The sequence below is a fragment of the Ammospiza caudacuta genome, chromosome 4, assembly GCF_027887145.1.
Source record: "Ammospiza caudacuta isolate bAmmCau1 chromosome 4, bAmmCau1.pri, whole genome shotgun sequence".
NCBI lineage: Eukaryota > Metazoa > Chordata > Aves > Passeriformes > Passerellidae > Ammospiza > Ammospiza caudacuta.
In genome coordinates, this window is record NC_080596.1 from 63,828,148 (window position 1) to 63,846,335 (window position 18,188).

Below are 18,188 nucleotides of genomic sequence, written 5' to 3' on the forward strand. Positions count from 1 at the left end.
GTGGAAAGGAGTCAGCTGCTCTGTCTGAACACAAGTAGTTTTCCTCACCTCCAGGTGGATTTGGCCCAGTCTCGACCTGAGCTCTACCAAAACACCATAACAATGTAGAACAGCACCTCAATTACCACCAAGTCCTGGGTTTGGAGAAAAAGCTAGTAAAGAACCATCCCAAGTGGAAAAATGACACTAACTTTGAAAAGAAATTATTGATTTCTGCATGCTTAAAATAATGAATTCTACCCCAATCAAGCTAAAGTGGTGTAATGGTTAAAACACTTGAAAAATGGATTTCCAATTTTAAGCATGATTCAAATGTGTACAAAGTATATCTGGCTTGCAGTCTCAAACTTTCTGTGAAATAAAAAAAGACAAAAAAATCCACCCTCGAAACACTGATCCTATTGATCAGTAAATCTAATTAAATGACAAAGTGAGGAGTGGATCTCCTTCTTCTAACAGGAGAAAAAAATTGAGTTTCTTACTGAGAAGGCTGTAGGTATATTTTTGCTTATTTATTATTTTGGTCTACCTAGGTTAACCAAAGAAATAAAATTTAGCAAGGATGCAGGTCTCAAAGGTTTTGCATTGTCTCCAGCAATGTCCCAGACAAAGGTGATTCTGTATGACTAATGGTGTTATTGCTCAATACTCACAGTCTGCAAATCTCCTGTGACATGAACTCTTAACCCAGGACTTCTTTTTCAAATCCTCTTATGTGCTGTACACACCTCATACTGATGAGTCAAGGACATCAGTTCAAATTTCAGAGCTTTACAGACAATTAAACTTTAGAACTTTTTTCTAAAAATTGTAGCTCTTCCCCTTTCCTCAAGAAATTCTTACAAATGTGTGTGCATACATGATACTCATGCACCTTGTCTGACAAAATAACTCATGAGATACAGCTGATGACTGCATTAACACCAAGTCTAAAAAAGAAAAGGTAATAATACCACTCTGAAACTAAAAAACTACTAAGTGAGACTTTGACTAACCTCAGGCAGAAGTGTTCAAGTCCTGACACTTTTAAATTTAATAATTAAGTGTTTTTATTAACATTTTAGCTAGTGTCTATTTTCTTTTCCTCTATTCAAGTAATTACTTCTACATAACAGATTTTCTCCCCTGAAGTTCCTGAGTGTCAGAACACTGTCAAGGGGACCATGGTGGTTTCTGATGTGACTGCACTGATCCTTCTGTGCCCAGCATCAGCTCCAGACTGACCAAAAGCACTCTGTTTCAAGAGGGATTGTTGATTGGCATGATCTCCACTTCTCGCCATATACCTACAGCATCCACTTGTCACAACACCACACACAAAAAAATGTGGGGAAAAACTTCAGGTAGGAAAACATTTGAGGCCTCTCCCAAGATGTCTCCTGTTCTCACACAGCCCTGGTGAGCAGAAAAGCACCCCAGAATTACCGTGACTGGGATGCTACCACACTTGTGGATTCCACGTAACTGCATGAATTCCACCTATTTCTAATGTATCAGTCACATGGAAGTAAAACAGATTAATAAAATTGAATTCAAATTATTAAAACTAATGAAGGTAATAGAAATGTCAGACGTTTTGTGCCCCCTGTAAATTCACTAAGAATTGAAATTGCACATTGTCTACAATTCTTCCTATCTAGCTTTTTTTTCCAACACAAAACAAGATATGCAGAGGACTGCTTATGGAACTCTAAGGAAAATTTGAAAGAAAAGACTCTTTCCTGTTCAGTATGATACAGTGCGACTTTGGTTTACAGAAGAAACAGTCCAAAATATTCCTGGAAAAGAAGTTATTGTGGCTCTGTCCCAAAGCCCACAAAACTATGCCCAAAATACAAGGAAACAAGAAAGAGCAACAAGGAATCAAAGTTTTCATGTCATACATTTTTAATGCTTTTCTTTTAAAACCTTTTTTTTCCAAATTATTTATCCTCTGCTTGTGATCTACACTAGTTCAGTAGGAGGAAAAGGGCCTACAAGCATCACAGCAGCTAACTCCCAAAATGCAGCTCAGGAGTTGTTCAAGCAATGCTGATCCACCAGGGTAACTCCCAAGCACTGACTGCTGTGTGAAAACATCTTACCTTGCACCATTTATTCTACTTAGTGAGACTGACATACAAAAATAAATACTGCTGGTATACAGAAAGAGAGAATTATTTTCTTCCGTATTTCTCATTTACACCTCTTCCCTCCCAGCCTCATTCCCCATAAAGAAAAAGTTCTTTACCGCTGGAGTGTCGTTAAGGAAAATTTTCAGATCTTTAAAATTACTGTTAACCAGTTTCTTTGCTCCTCGGACTTGGTTAGTTAAATGCTGGTTGGCAGCATATGCACAGAGCACTCCAACACTACAAAAAATAGAGATAACAGATATTTGTTTGTGTAAGTGCATATTCTAACATAAGACAGAATCAAAAAATTACAGCAAAAACAGGTCAGTATTATCAAAGGAAAGAAAGGTCTCCCTAAACTATTACAGGTTCTCACATACACCATGAAGCAGACTGTAACACTGAGCCAAAAGGGCCAATATTGCATTACTAATTAATGAAAAAGAAAGGAAAAGTGATGGTACCCACAAAATCTTCTGAAGTTATTAATGTACAACTATTAATCCATTTGCATGGGTGCTGTCAGAAAATGTGTATATAGCCTAAGTAAGTTGTATGAGACTCAGAAACATTGGGTCTTTTACAAGTAGCATTAACCTTGACACAGCTGTAAACAAATGCTTGCCAGTTAACTGTGAAAAGCAGTATTTTTCATTTGATAACTTCAGCAAGGTTTATTCATAATAACACAATTTATTTACATAATTGCATGGATCTTTCAAAAGCACACAAATATTCCATATTAATGCTAAAATAATGCATTTCCTGATACTGAAACAAAAGGTGGAAAATGAGCTAGACTTCTTGTCAGCACTGATGATTATTTTATATTTGATCGCTGTTCATTGTTCATCACTCTGATTTATGATGCTCATCTCCTTCTTCAGTGAATCAATACCAAACCTTCATCTTTATGTTGCTTTTCCAAACAATGTAAAGGCTTGTTCTCCTGATAAAACTGGTCACATATGCAAGGATTTGTTGCTCTGAAAAATACTTTCTGAGGGAAAATTCTAATTTCAATTAGAAAATTCTAATTTCAATTTCAAAGCAGCTCACAGGGAGAAATGGAAGGACTATATGCTACAGGTCAGATGTATTAGGATTCCTGTATTACCATTTCTTTCCATATCCAAAAATATTCATGACAGGACAACAGAGACTGACATAAAGTGGTAGCTTCTCTACTCAAAATTTCACAGTTTTGTCTTCAAAACTGGCTGTTAATTAACCTCCCAGAAGTCACTAAGGAACAAAGGGACACATTTATCCTCCTACTTAACCTACAGCAAATTGCCACTATGACCAACACTCAAGCAGACACTATTACCACCATTCTCAAGGACTGAGAACTCAGAATGCCTAAATACCAAGGAACTGAGTAACTTTCAATTGAAACCATTCTATAATTCTATGACAAGCATAGTAAACAGTTTAATTTTGAATACAGGCAATATATTATTTCTTTTCACTCTGTGATGGCAATTGCTATCAAAATATTTTTAGATTTTCTTTGTTAATCAGAAGACAAACAATCTCAAGGTATTAGGAAAAGCAAACATGTATATTGCTCTGAGGCTCAGAGTTTATGACCACATCCTCATTCTTTAGACAGACAGCATTTTTATCCTTTGGATTCTATGCTCAGAGATCAGAAAGGTCAATTGGAGCTAACAAAACAGTACTTTGTAAGATCTCAGCACATCTTTCTCTTCAGCTTCCTAAATGGGAAGAGTGGGAGGAAACAAGATAGATACTTCAAGCAGCCAAGGTACTCTGACTATACTCTGACTGTAACTAAACAAACACACAACATGAGAGGAAAAATCTATTTATTATGTAACTGAGCCTTCAGTCAACATTCAATAAGCAGCTATGAGGAGAAAGTCATAAAGCAGGAATAAAAAGGACATGCCACTTCTGTAACAGGTTAAGAAAATTGTTTTAACAATTCTTCAGGAGTCCAATATTCCACTCTCAAGTTTCTTGCCAGGTTTCACAGATGCATACAAATGTTACTAAACCAAGTTGCAAGCTTTTCCTTTAGCTGAGCTTGCAAAAAATTTCAAGTCACAAAATAGAAACCTTGAGCTCATTCACACATTGGAAGAATAGCCCCCTTCCTCACTACCAGATAAAGAATTTTAAAAAATAACTGACAGAGACTTCTGTATCAACTTTTCCACCAATTCTTTCAGATTTTATTGACTGAACAATTCAGACACTATAGTACTGAACAATGTGTATTACCAACCCTACAAAGCCAAGAGGACAAATGTGAAGCTGGATGAGGAACCTGCCAAGATGCCAAACACCACTTCCTTCCTCCAGACTTGGCTTTCCTGAACATCCATTACTTCAAAAAAAGAGGTTATAACACAAGCCCTCTTGGAGGCACACAAAACTGACTATGTGTTTTTCTATGCAATAACCAGGAGATTTTCTATCACCAGCAAATTTGGTATCACAATTTATGCTTCCTTAAAAATCAAACATTCCTCCCTTGCCTTTATAATGTACAAAAATGTACTGAAATTATATTTCTTTCCCAGAGAAAGCATCCTTGCCTAAGCTTGCAGATGACTAGTGAGTAAAATCTAATAGCAGGTCTCTGTCCCTAAACTTTCAGTTAACATTTGAAGAAAATAATGTAATTGTTTACGTAAGTCTGGAATACCAAATCTACTTAGCTAGGTACTTGATAGATTATTTCTACATCCTCTGCTCTTTAGCAATAGAATCCTACTTTGTAGGGAAACAGTCATGTATAAAAGCTGTGAACTACCAAAAAAACTGCATGTATTTTTAACTAAATCTATACAGAAATATTTCAAACAGAAAGTGTATGTTCTGGAAAATGACACCCTAAAGGCTTATCAAGATAAACATCTGCATATATAATCACAGGTTTTCTGACTTCTTTCTTATATTCCTCCTTGAGGAAAGTGTACTTCTCACTTAAGCCCCACCTGCAGAAAGCAGATCCAGTTGAAGCCTTTTTTATAAATTGAAAGAAAAATCCCCAAACTTACACTTCCTGTACACACCACTCCAGTAAGCTTAGTCTAAAATCTCATTCTAATTACCAGAGCACTACATCAGTGGAAAAGTGAGAAGAAATGTTCATCGTGATTAAAATCTACTGGCTGAGATATTCTAAAATCTGCATTAAGAGCACATGTATGTCAGTGTGAACTTGCATCCTGACACACAAGGAAACCCATCCCCACACTCCTGGAGTTTTCTAGAGCTGTTGCCTAGATACACAGTCCATTGCAAGCTCCACAGTCAGCGTCTTTCCCCTACCAATACTCTCCCCACTGGGCATTTAACCTGCCTCTCCCACCCAAGGAAAGACAGTTTGAAACCATTTTTCCTTATCAAGGACAGGAAAAAAAAAAAAAAAAAGAAGAAAAAGAAAAAGAATGGCTCAATGAGAGAATCCCAGAATATTTGGTGCACTGGGAGAGAGGGAGAAGTTGGAGAACATACACTGAGATGGTAATCCTGAAGAAATCCACCCCCTAGAAATTCTGTCTGTGGGATGCCAGCCTTGCCAAGTGCATCTTCTGAAGCAGCACAGCTCAGGGTAAAGGAGTCTGTAGCATTCCAGTCTCTTGGCAGGGGTTTGGGACACCTATTCCCAAAGAAGGTCTCCCATGCTTCATGAACTTAAATTATACCCAAACTATAACAGGGTCTGCCTTAGTAATTTCATTGCACATCTCGATGTAACCCTGTATTGATAGAGATCATTCAAGTTTTCATTCCTTTGCCTCTGTCTGCAAGTATCCATAAGCATTTTACTCACACAGGACTAAACTCTTCTGGTTATTGTTATTATTACACTATTATCTGGTTGTTATTATTATTACATATTCAGCTCTGGCACAGTCCTTGAGAAGTGTGATTTTGGGAAGAATTACAGGTAAACCTTCCACCTAAGCTGAAATTGCATAGGAACTTTGAAGAAAAGCAGGTAATAAAATTTCCCCAAAAATTCACAAGGATACTTTCTGAGTACAGTACAAGACATGTAGCACCAGTTTTAAGTAAACCTCAGGCTTCCTCCAGTATTTTTTGCTGGGGCAATGGCTAGCAGTAAGACTGTCCTTTTGTGTTACAGCACAGCAGTAAGCAACCTGACAGGGGCTTAAACAGACACAGACACAGCACCTCCTTGTCACTTGTTAAAGAAGATCCAGGAAGGGCAGGAGAACCTCTCTTTGGCACACTGGAGACTTGAGCCCTCAGTCAGTCTGGGATCAGTAATATTAGCCTTATAAAGTTCTATCTTGCCTTGCACATCACTCACAGCATTAGAGACTTAACCAGGGAGTCCTCATATGAGATTATCTCTACTCAACCTTCAGAATGATTTCAGGCAACAACGCCCACTTTGGATAAGCATCTGATATACCATGATGTCTCATAAAGAAAGGGAGGGGGGAAGGAGACACTAAAGAGGCAATTTCCTTGGTTCTGGAGAGCATATAACTAGGGATCACTGATCTGCCAGTGCTGACCTGGGAAGAATCACTTGGGTGTGCTGGCTGTGCTTAATCCCACAAGGATAGCTGGCAGCAAAGGCACAGGTTAGAGAGACCAACAAGGGGCTCAATCTTAGTTTTTCTACTAACAGGCAACATTCCCCAGTCATAATAGCCAGAAAGCAGCATGCTGCAACACAGCATCTGCAATGTGGTGGAAAGACAGCTGGCAAGCTCTGTGACCAACCTCCAGTTTCAACATGTTGAGGGGTAATTTAATAACTTACTGTCTTCAAGGCACACTTGAACCATAAAGGATTTTTGTCCTGTCATCATGGCAGGGATGCACTTATCACCCTACACCATTCAGTTTTTGAGTTTTCAAATTCCTAAGGGTCATGCTTGTTAGTGATGTTGGGGAGAAAAGAGCATGTTCCCATATCTGATATCAGCCCATCCCCTGTTGAAGCATAAGCAAGGTCACCATTTGTCATGATACACAGTAACAGAAAAAAAAACCATTTAGATTACAGCAAAGTGACAAAGTACATCCCATATGACTGAACAGTCACACTGTATAGATCAAAACACCTTTTTTCTTCTTTAATATAATCACAAAATAAGGATAGTAGGCAGGTGAAAACATGAAGAAGTTAAAGGAAAACAGAAAGCCTGAAAACAAACAATGTATTCTGAAAGTAGGAAGAAATCCTGATTGTAGTTCCTCACCACCCATTACATACCCAGCAGAGGAGTATAGTCCTAACACCAACAGTGCAAAAATGTCTCCAAACTCCAGGATTTACAGGGAGTGCTTGCATGGTTTAAACAACACAGGACCCAGAAGAAAACCCATTGTTTTGAACTAGTATCAATATCTGGAGTTTAGCAACTACTGGAGGAAATCACTTACTTGCTTTTTTCACCACCCCAGCACTACCAATAACACAGCAGCATGTGATATCTCAGGTTCTCTATGGGATGGGGGCTGAACACAGGGTACAGTCTCTCATGTTCAAAAGTGTAATGCAACATTCTACAACTACTGTTTTGAGACTGGCAAAAGTGTCATTTGTCCAATACATACATAATTTTTTGTTTGTTTCACACCTATGTTCTGCTCAATTAAGTACCTGTGGATAGCAACAGTGGCATTTTTATAATGCAATTAGATTTTCTTTAATCAGTTAATTTTCTTAAATCAATAATTCCTGCACCTGTAGGCTAACACAGTAATATCATTTGTCATATGACACTGCAAAATAAGTGCTATACCAAGGTTCATATTGTTCTCTTTATCACACTTGCCTTATTATTAAAGAAGCAACAAAAAGAAATGTTGCAAAACAGCTCCTCTGACAGTCAGCATTTTTCTTCTGTCTTTGATGCATTTCCCCACCACAGTTGTCACAGCAACGACACATACAGAAGCAAAGTCCCACAAGAGGCAGTAACAAAATAAATAGCAATCCCAAGGCTGCGGAGACTATAAAACCGATTTCATAGTAGATGGCCTGTAATTCAGACAAAAATATTGGTAACAGCAGGTATCACACAGTAACTGCAATCAACACAGAGCAAAGAATTCAAAATCAAACTACAGACTAAACCATCTACTGAGTTACTGAGGTTATGGAATTGGTATGTTTTGTCAATAAGTGACAACTTTTCTAACAAAAAGATACATATTGTTGTAGATACTGATAGCTAATAATTATTTTCCTAGAGTATTAGCTAGGCAAACTACAAGAGTGAGTGCTAAGAGAGAAGTAGGCTCACAAAAAATAAATATGAATCAGTGCAATGGAAACAGGTTAAAAATGAACACATCTGAATTCCCAGACCATGAATATACTGTTTATCACATCTGTTTCCAAAAAGGCTCCACAAATGTCAGCAAGGCTACCTAGAGCAACACCTTATCGGGGGAAAAGGAGGCTTCATTTTTTCTCCATTTTATTCATCTAAGAGTAGAAAAATTCATCTGAACCCCGAAGGGAAGTATTTCACTGGATGATCGATTACAATGGCAGGGGTTACTCCAAAGGGCTGAATTGAAACCTGCTTAGGGACTGGAAAACATGCAGAAGCAGACAGATTTTAAGATCTCTCAGGTAAAGGCATTTATTCTGCTGCCAAACAGCAAGGCAGCCGCAGCTAAAAGGATGCTTTCCAAAGCTGGCAGGAGTGAAAGGGAACGATGCAAGGCAATACCCTGACTTGCTTTCACATGCAGAGCCCTGGGACCAAGAGGCTGGGCCAGGCAGCCCTGGCAGGGCCCTGCACGAGGCACTGTGGCCCCCAGGGGACACTCTGTGAGCTGGCCTTGCTGTTCCCTCTGCTGGAAACACAACCCAGCCAAAAGCAGGCCAGGGAGGTGAATGTGCACAGAGACAGCACAGCGTGGGCATGCCCCAGGAGTCCTTCTCCCCTGCTAAATCTGTCTTCTCTTTTCCTTTCTCAATCTAAGGAGAACTAATTCTCACACTAGTACTTTGAGTCCTTTGCTGTTTTACAGATCCACCAGCACAAGGGCAACTCGGCAGCAAAAGGATGAAATTGAGGCTGCACAACTGTCCTGTAAAACAAGTTACAATTTCTCACAAAATATCAATCATGCTCTAGTTCCAGCTCTGCTGATGCCCTTCCTCACAATCCCTAATTACCAACTGAGCCAAACACAGCAATTACCACCATAAGCAGAGTTGCAAATTTCTGCCCTAATTAACAATTGTAGGATGGAAACTACTCTTTTAATTATTATTATTAACTGCTTGTTAAAACCTGTGCTTCCTTCTGAAGACTATGAAGTGCAAGTTTAAAAGAAGAATTTGGCTGGATTTTGCAAAAGAATCACTGTTTTCTATGTGTCTGAACACTTCAAAAATTAAATGACAGCATGTTATTTTAAGATAGTTTAGATGGAAAAACAGTATTTAAAGTGACATTAAAATTGGCTATCGGTGTTTTAACAGCAGTGCAGACAAGGTTAGTTTCTTTTCAAAGGGGTACATCTACCATAAGACATTACCTGAAGAGTCAGGACAACATTTTCTGGCTGTGGAAGTCAAAACAAATGGAGAATGTGTATAACACACAGGCAGCATGCACAAAAAACAAATCCCATGAATAATGAATAAATAACCATGACTAGATCATAACAGTTAACAACACAGAAACAATAACAAACAAGCCACTAAAGTAAAATAATGCACAGAAGCACCATTAAATAATTATGGAAAAAATATTTGCAATAAAATACATAGCAGCTATTTTCTGGTTTCCTTGGTGAATGAAAGGAATCTAGGATTTGCCCAACAAATACCTTCATCTTAAAACAATGACAGACCAGATACTTCCACACTGAGCATCTATTCCATATAATTCCCAATATATCTCACAGATGGCCAGAGATGGCATTATTTTTGCTTTGGTGATTTCTTCATGAATTCCACCTGTCATAACTGATATGATATTCTTGACTAACTTTTTCTTCTCAGTGCTTATTTTATTTTAGTAGCTCCAGGAGCAAATTGGGATCTTAGCACAGTACACACAAAATTAATTCTCCCTTTCAATTAACCATGTAGATGTTCAATTTAAATTATTCAAAAGAAAAAAAGACATTCAAGAATGACTGAAGAAATCTATTTAACAGTGCTTACCTATTTTCTAATCTGTAGAATAGAAAAACACTGAAAACTAAAAAGTCAATGACAGGATTTCAGAAGAACTCAATTTCCCCTTTGTCTCCCACAATGGAAAATTAATTTCTTTTATTTTCCCCTTCATCTCTGCCTGCCAAATTCACAGCTGACAGTGCTTTCCCCATTCTCCTAACTGGAAGAAAAGCAGACAAGCTGGAGATGGCAAGACCCCCTCAGGCCAAAGTCTGATGTGTGAGAATCAGAAATGTTCAAGTTTGAGCTATTCTTTAATCAGCATCACACACATCCTTCTGAAACCTCTACTGTACAGTACTACTTAAAATGTTCAAAATCATATTTTGAACAGATTACCACATTTTCCCCTGTATCAATGGGAGGATGACTAGTGCTTCCCCTCCCCTACTGATCTGGTACCAAGCATGATTTTGAACATGTCGGGCGTGCAGCTCCCAGCAGAAGCAGAGCAGTGGCAGCAGCAGTGAGCTGGCTCCCCTGAGCAGGCACGGCTCAGCTGCTGGCTGGCCGGGCACACTGCTGCCCCTGGCAGGCCATGGGGAGTGCTCACGGTTAGAGTCCAGCTGGGAGCACTGGGACACACAGCACAGCAGTGGGAAGGGTCTCCTGGGTCACTGACACATTCTATAAATAGGTTCAAAAATTATACAAAGGAACAACAGCAGAAATGTAACAGGATAAGCAGGGGAAGCAGATTTCCTGTTCCTGCTACTGAAGGGCTGTTCTCAGTTCTTGGCTGTTCTGAGTTCTCCTCACACATCCATTTCGGCCCTCATGCTACAGTGCTAGCCCTGTATTTTGCCCAAGAAGCAGAACCTTCTTCCTTGTGCTTCCTCTCCATATATATTTCAACAGAGTAAACACATCCCTTTTCAACTCTTTTCCTAAGCTAAGCAAACTCTTCCTGTTTCACTTGAAGATCCACAAGTTTCCAGATCACCCTAGCAGACACTTCCTGAAGTCATCCTAGTCTGAATTCATTCTTCCTGAATTTGAGTGATCAGAACCACAGGAAAACATTTCTAACTACTTATTCACACCCTTCAGCAACATTCACACTTCCCTGTCTCCACTGGAAATTCTTTCAGGGACATATCTACAGGCATGCTGCCTGCTTCTCAGCTGATTCTCACTGATGCTTCTGTCTTCTGAAGCACACTCTTACTTGTCCTGATGTATTTTCATTTTCCTAATTTGTTTCAAGTTTTTGCTGTATATTCAGATCAGAATTTGGACTGATGAATGTCCTGTATCTGTTCTGCTTCTTAAGCACTCTTCTATTTTAACTACCACTCCTTAATCACATCCCCTACACAGGCCTAGTCTCCAGTTTCTCATGACTTATGTACTAGTTACTAAATACTCTGCTTGTGGTCAGGGATACCACCTACAGTGTAATGCTCTTGTTCCCAGACTCTCCCTCCAAGCCCTACCCTTACATTCTTCCCTGGGGATGCAGGAACAATCTGTGCTGCCCCACCAAGCAAGCAGGTGGGATCAGAAAGAGTCACTTGATGCAGCATAACAACAGAACCCACAGACCAGGATCTCATGCAGAGCTTATCAAGCTACTGGAGAAACAGGCATGAGCTGCTGGGAAGACCCAGAAGCACCAGTAAGGCCATCCTGGTCCCAGCAACAGCTCAGTGTCTGAGCTGATGGGCACACCACACTGTGGGCACCAGCAGCAAGTCACTCATATGAATGAACTTGTCCATTGCCTGGGCACATCAATTCCCACTGCAGAAACTCAACTTCTGATTCAGAAGTGGAACACTGCTCCAGAACAGCCCAAACTCAGATGCACATTCCATTCCTTCCTGCTAATATATAAATAGTATATTCAGAATACAAATTCAGCTTTTTGAAAACAATAGGTGAAATTTGCATGAGAGCTAAGCAGCAATGTTTCTCCCTAAGGTTTTTGAAATACAAACTGATTTTTCAATACAAAGAGCCATCAGTCTTTGTGCAACAATCCCATTACAGCTGGAATTTTTAAGTCATCTTTAACTACGAGTAGTCTCTTTACAGTGGCTTGTGGAATTTTCTTTATAACTGGTCTCACATTTTTCAGGAAAACATCCTACTTATTATTAAAAAACATCCATATTTGTATTCTGCTCATATACTTTTAAAGCACTAACTCCTGGTTTAGGAAAAAAACCTGAATTTCAAAGTCATAATTTTCATTATTTTATGCAGATACACACAGACAATTTACCTTTTGATAATCGCCCTGTGTATTTCCAAACTGCTGCTGTGCTAGTTTTCTGATGAGATCTGAAAATAAGCAAGAATATTCCACAGTTTTAAACAACATATTTTATAAAAGCGGAGGAAAGAGAATAATATTAATTTTACTGGTAGGTTGGCAAGATGAAATTAGGAACAGCAATCAATAGCATAGGCAAGCATGTAAGTGTCCCCATATATCTGTATAGTAACAACTTTTCTAATCAACTGTGTGTTTTATGAGCTCAGTTGCTACTAAAATACAGTGAAGGTTTGTCTGAGGTCTTCCTCTGTACAATAAAATCATTTAAAGTTTATCACATATGTATCAATTACCTGGACAATGTTTTGGGTATCAGTCTTGCTTCATGTTTATGCCAAGTACATACATGCATAAATACACGTATGATATACACAGCATTAGATACATAATGTGCAAAACAAGCATGCCAATAATGACTTCTTGACTCAAGGGTGCAAAGAAGATCCTTATCTTGCTGACATTATCCCAATCCTTTCCCCACTTTTTATTTCTGTATTTTATTTTTTGATCTCTGGATCAACAGGAAGTATGTAACACCACCAAAACAAATCAGAAAGCCTAACGTGCATTTACCGTGCATTGATCCAACACTCACTCTAACTTACTCACAATACATAAAATACAGCAATCACAAAAAAAGGCAGGAATTTAACACAACTAGTGCCACCTCCAGTAAACCCTGGCAGCTGCAACAAATGGATGCCCTTTTTGGGACACCACCAGCCTACTGTTACCAAGGTTTTGACAACCCTATGGAAGGTAAGTTGGGAACTGTGGCTCCCAGCCACTTGTGTGTCACCCTGCACTCGAAGGAGAGGGGCAGCACAGCCCTGCAGACCCTCTCCTCAGAGAAGCACCAGTGGCCCTGGGCATGCTCCATGCCAGACAGTGTAAAACAACAGTGTTTGCATGTTCAGGAGAAATAACCAACCAAACTTCTGGTCTCTGATGAGGAGGAAGCACGTCAGGAAGGCAAACACTACGCCTCAAACAGCTCAAGGAAGAACTCTACACCCTATGCTCATACAGAGCTGGACTTCATCCTATTACTGTCTTGTTTTTAGTCTCCCCATGTGCAAATTAACAGAGTTAAAACCTCCAGCTGGAGGATAAAAACCTCCAGTAATTACCTAACTGGGGATCCATAAAGGACCTGAAGGTGTAAAACTGACTGTTCACCTCCCAAAAGTACAAGGACTCTCAGAATTTATTGTAGCACTCATAAAGTATGTTCAGGGAGTTCACAGGGGTTGTGATCTCACTCCTCTCACCCCACACATGGCTCAGGAAAACAAATCCCTAAGCAAGCAGTGTCCATAGCTCTCCCTCCTCAACACCCCACAGTGGGAACTTGGACTTGACTGATTGAAGAGATCCTGAAGACCTCCTCACAGAAAATTGTCCAAGGAAAGAAAACACACAACAGCAAAGCACCAACTCCTGCTCTAAGGCAGGTAGTCCCAGCAAGGGAGCTGCAGCCAGCAAGACTGCCAATTAAAAAACAAAAATCTGTTAATACATCAGTGAAGTGCCAAGCCACAAATCACTCCTTGCATAGGGAGTAGATTCCAAAACACTCAGAGTGCTGGTGGTATGTGAGCAAGGACTCTATTCTGAGGCAACCTCAGTTTGGAAAGCCCATACATAAAGTACAAGATAAGGCTGAACCCCACAGTAAGATAAATGGAACTAAAACATCCATGGAATAAGCACCTGGGAAGCACAAAAGAGTTATGATCCCTGCAATTCCTTTCACACTCTGCATCTTGGGAGTCATGAGACTGCTGAAAGAAAAGGCACACACCACTGCATGGGCAACACACAACTGACCACTGCTGCAGCTCTGGAACGTCTCTCACACTGGGACCAGCAGAGTCCCCCCTGCATGGCAACCATCCCATGCAGCATCTGTGCTCCTCTGAAAGTTTCAGTAACAAGGAGATGCAAATCTAAGTGAGGCAAAATTTCATAAACCCCAAAGATGTAATTCACACTGGTTGTTAGACAAATTTTTCTTCTTCAGCAGAGGTAACATTTCTTTCTTCCTGCTGACTTCTATGCCACGTAAATAAATTTAAGAAATATGGCTGCATGAAATAATAAACACAATTTTTTTTTTTGCAGCTAGATGGCTTTCAGCATACAGGAAAAGGGGTAAAACAACAACTCTCTTGTTAACATATTGATTCAACTTTAGCATTGTTTGACAGCCACTGATGAGAAACTGTCCAGCTCCAATCAGAATGTGATAGGAAGGAATAAAAAGGAAAAGCTTTTGTGATTCTCCATGAATGAAGCAGCACAGCCTGTGTGCAGGATCAGACGCAGGAGCCAAGTGCCCAAGACTCTGTGGCATCACTCTCCTTGATGCTGCTCTCAAGGCAACCAGAAGAGCCCCCAGCAACCTGCTCTCATTTCCAGGCTACTCCTAACTCTGAGGTTCATCTTGCTTTGTAAAACATTGAACTTGATTATGTCTGAAGGTCCCCTCCAGTGTGAATTATTCCAAAGTTATCCTGCAATCATAATGATTTTCCATTATAAATTATTTAGTGCAGTAGTGAAAATACTGCCAGGAAGCATGAAAAAAGCAAGATTTTATTATTGACAAAAATGTACTTTGATACATTTCCTACTATTGAGAATTGGTACAAGAAAATATTAAAAATACTAGCTTTTCCTGTTAAATAAAAATTGAAGGCATTTACCCATTCTCCTAGTTGAGTGTCTGTCCCCATAATAAGTCAAACATTAAAAAACCCAAACCCTCAAACATGTTACATGAAGTTTTACATACTTGTATAAACACCCAGCCACACCCACACAGATTTATGGACCTTTGCTGGTACACATGATGCACATGAAAGTAACTACTCCAGAGAAACAGAGCAGCTGAGAACAGAAGGGGGGAGCCCTCAGATCATCCAGTCCAACCTCCCAGCTCAGGCCAGAGTGACCCCCACAGGTCACCCAGGGCCATGCCCAGTCAGGTTTGCAAGCAAAAGAGACAATACTTAAAAAATCAACCCAAAACAACCCAAAACGTGCTCTGATTTCTTGTGGTATGCCTAAATTGCTCAGAGTGTTCCTGATTCACAGTTTTATTTATACTGTTTCTGTATTTTATAGCCTGTGAGCAAAAAAATTACACAAGTCTACCTGAATACACTATAACAAACTCATGCAGAAAATAGCACTTCATACTTTTTTTGGAATTTAGAGACTCTCATCACAAAGTAAAACATCTTTAGGTTAATAAACAAGAAAGCCTGAAAATTGTTACAAAAGGTTCCCACATGGTTTGAGTAAATTTAATAGTAGGAACAGCACAGGTTTCATGCACTACTCAAGGGCTGCTACAGACCATTTTTTCCCCTTAATTTTACAGAATGTGAGACTGCCCTGCTGAATAAAGATTCACTACTTAGATTACTTTGCAGTGATTTTTCAGAAGTAACATGATGCTCCAGGGTGTTTTTCTAACCAGGCAGCACACAGTGATTGACCAGTCTTTACCATGAATTTATTATTTCAATAGCTTCCTATATCAACACTGTTAGACATATCCTCATTTGATTCATTTCAAATGAAAAGTGGAAGTTGTATTCCCATAAAAATATTTTGGGCTAGAACTGAATGTGAGATTACCTGCAGCTACTCACATACCTGCAGGCACAAACAGGCCTTGGTGAATTCACAGCACAAAATCCTCCCTGCTCAGATGATCTTTAAAGGTCCCTTGCAACCCAACCATTGTGATTCTGCAGGTTTTATTGCACACTGATGATAATCACAGTTACTACTGCAGAGCTTAAGGGTGAAATGGGGAACATCCTGTGCTGGGTACTGTGTAAACAGGAGCTACATATGGCTACAGTGGTCATGGCAGCACAGTGAAAAGACAGCTCAACTCACATTTTATTCAGCCTGGGATTTTGGTCTGCTTTTATGAAGCATCTTTCCTCCCTAGCTAGAACATCTCATCTCCAGCATTCAAATAAGCTTTTATTTACAACTGAATTCAGGTAACTCCACACAACTCTCTCTCGTGTTATGGCCAAGTGCCATCCTGAGGCCTGTTTCTGTTTCAAACAGAAAATGTTAGGAAGGTGTGATAACAAGCAGTGTCCTGTATTTCCAAATTAACTGGATTACTCCTGAAACCTTGGCTTGACTAGCTGTACACATTGTTTCACAGGACCGGTAATCCACAGCTTTAGCACAAAACACATTTTATCATTGGGGTTAAAGAGATTTACCTTGTGAGGCTCATTTACACAGCTAATTACATTATTGCTTTGCTGAATCCTTCCTGCTCTCATCACACATGCAAAATGCCATCTGCCCTAGTAAATCTAACTAGCCAGATGAACTCTTAATTTACCAATGCAATTTGTGAAGAACCTCTGAGGATCTCCAGTTAAGAAAACATAATCACTAACTCCTGCACTGCGAGAGTGCTGTGTCTATAGACCAAATACCTCATTACTCTGGCAGGAAAATGAGGTTATCACTAAGTGTGCTTTTTAGAACTGCTCTACAGAAAGGGATAGCAAAAATAATAGAGATTTAAAAATAATCTGTCTGGCAATTAAGTACCAACATAAATTAATTACAAATTCTTCTGCCAAGGAAGCTTTTCATATCTAGTGACAGGAAAGTAGCTGGAGTAAAACCTTTGGGAATGCTATGCTTTCACTTCACTCAAAAAATTCCACTGAGCCAGTTCAGATGTAGTGCAACTCCAGCATTAATCAAATTATGCCAGAAATTAATGTCTTTTTGCGCACAAATATAATATATTAGAGAATTATACATGATATAATATATTAGGTTTCTATTCAGAAAGGTCTTCAAACAAGCCAATAAGAAGTATGACTGAAGCATTCATATTGCACTACAATAAGATTTTTTTTCCAAACAACAGGGAGAATTATGTAGATAATACAAATGATCAATTAGTAACTACCTTATTCCTATCTCATTCTATGCATAAAACAGTATTTCAGTCTGTTCCTGTCTATCTGTAACAGATAGAGTCAATGGACTACATACACATTGAACAGTTCAGAACCTCTCTGAATATAGGTCAATTAGTCTGACATTAATGAATTAAATTACTTCAGACTTGTGGTTTTTTCTTAATTATGAGTCACACTAATGAACATCTCCTGCAAAGCCAAGAAAACCAGGAAAGCCTTTCAGACTTATCAGAGACAAAAACCTTCTAGGTATCTTAAAGCAAGTTTTACAGCAAGTTCAGTTTACTGACATTTTAAAATACTTTCTTTGACTTGAATGGGGCTTTGGTTGTTTCCCCAAAGGCTCAAGCCATAGCCTCTACCATGGCCAGATTTGGCTCCCACTGAAGAGGTCTCCTTTTTAGTGTAATCCAAGGTTAGCTGTGGTCCCCTTTACTGTCCCTGCCTCCATGAGGGCTCTGCTCACTCCTGCTGGCCCTAATCCCACAGCATCACTCCCCTCTGGTCCCACTGCAGGGCAAGGTGAGAGCTCAGCAATGCTGATGGCAGTGCAGGATCCATCATGCAAGGCTGGTGACTGCAGAGAGGGAGGTGCTGACACACTCACTCTGCTCACCCCATGTGCTCTGTCCCCTCTGTGC

General features: G+C 39.5%; 1 protein-coding gene across 11 annotated transcripts in view; it reads right to left on the bottom strand.

Annotated features, from left to right (window-relative positions):
• Positions 1-18,188, bottom strand: part of PROM1 (prominin 1) — a 61,057-nt gene that overhangs the window by 25,489 nt on the left and 17,380 nt on the right. For 7 of the 11 annotated variants that reach the window (XM_058803228.1, XM_058803222.1, XM_058803230.1 and 4 more), the window contains exons 3-6: positions 12,512-12,570; positions 9,636-9,662; positions 7,913-8,118; positions 2,231-2,351 (exon numbers count right to left, since the gene is read on the bottom strand). In XM_058803228.1, the coding sequence (XP_058659211.1) occupies positions 2,231-2,351; positions 7,913-8,118; positions 9,636-9,662; positions 12,512-12,570 (413 nt within the window). The remainder of the gene's footprint in view (positions 1-2,230; positions 2,352-7,912; positions 8,119-9,635; positions 9,663-12,511; positions 12,571-18,188) is intronic. The other 4 variants (XM_058803229.1, XM_058803225.1, XM_058803223.1 and 1 more) reach the window with 1 other exon arrangement.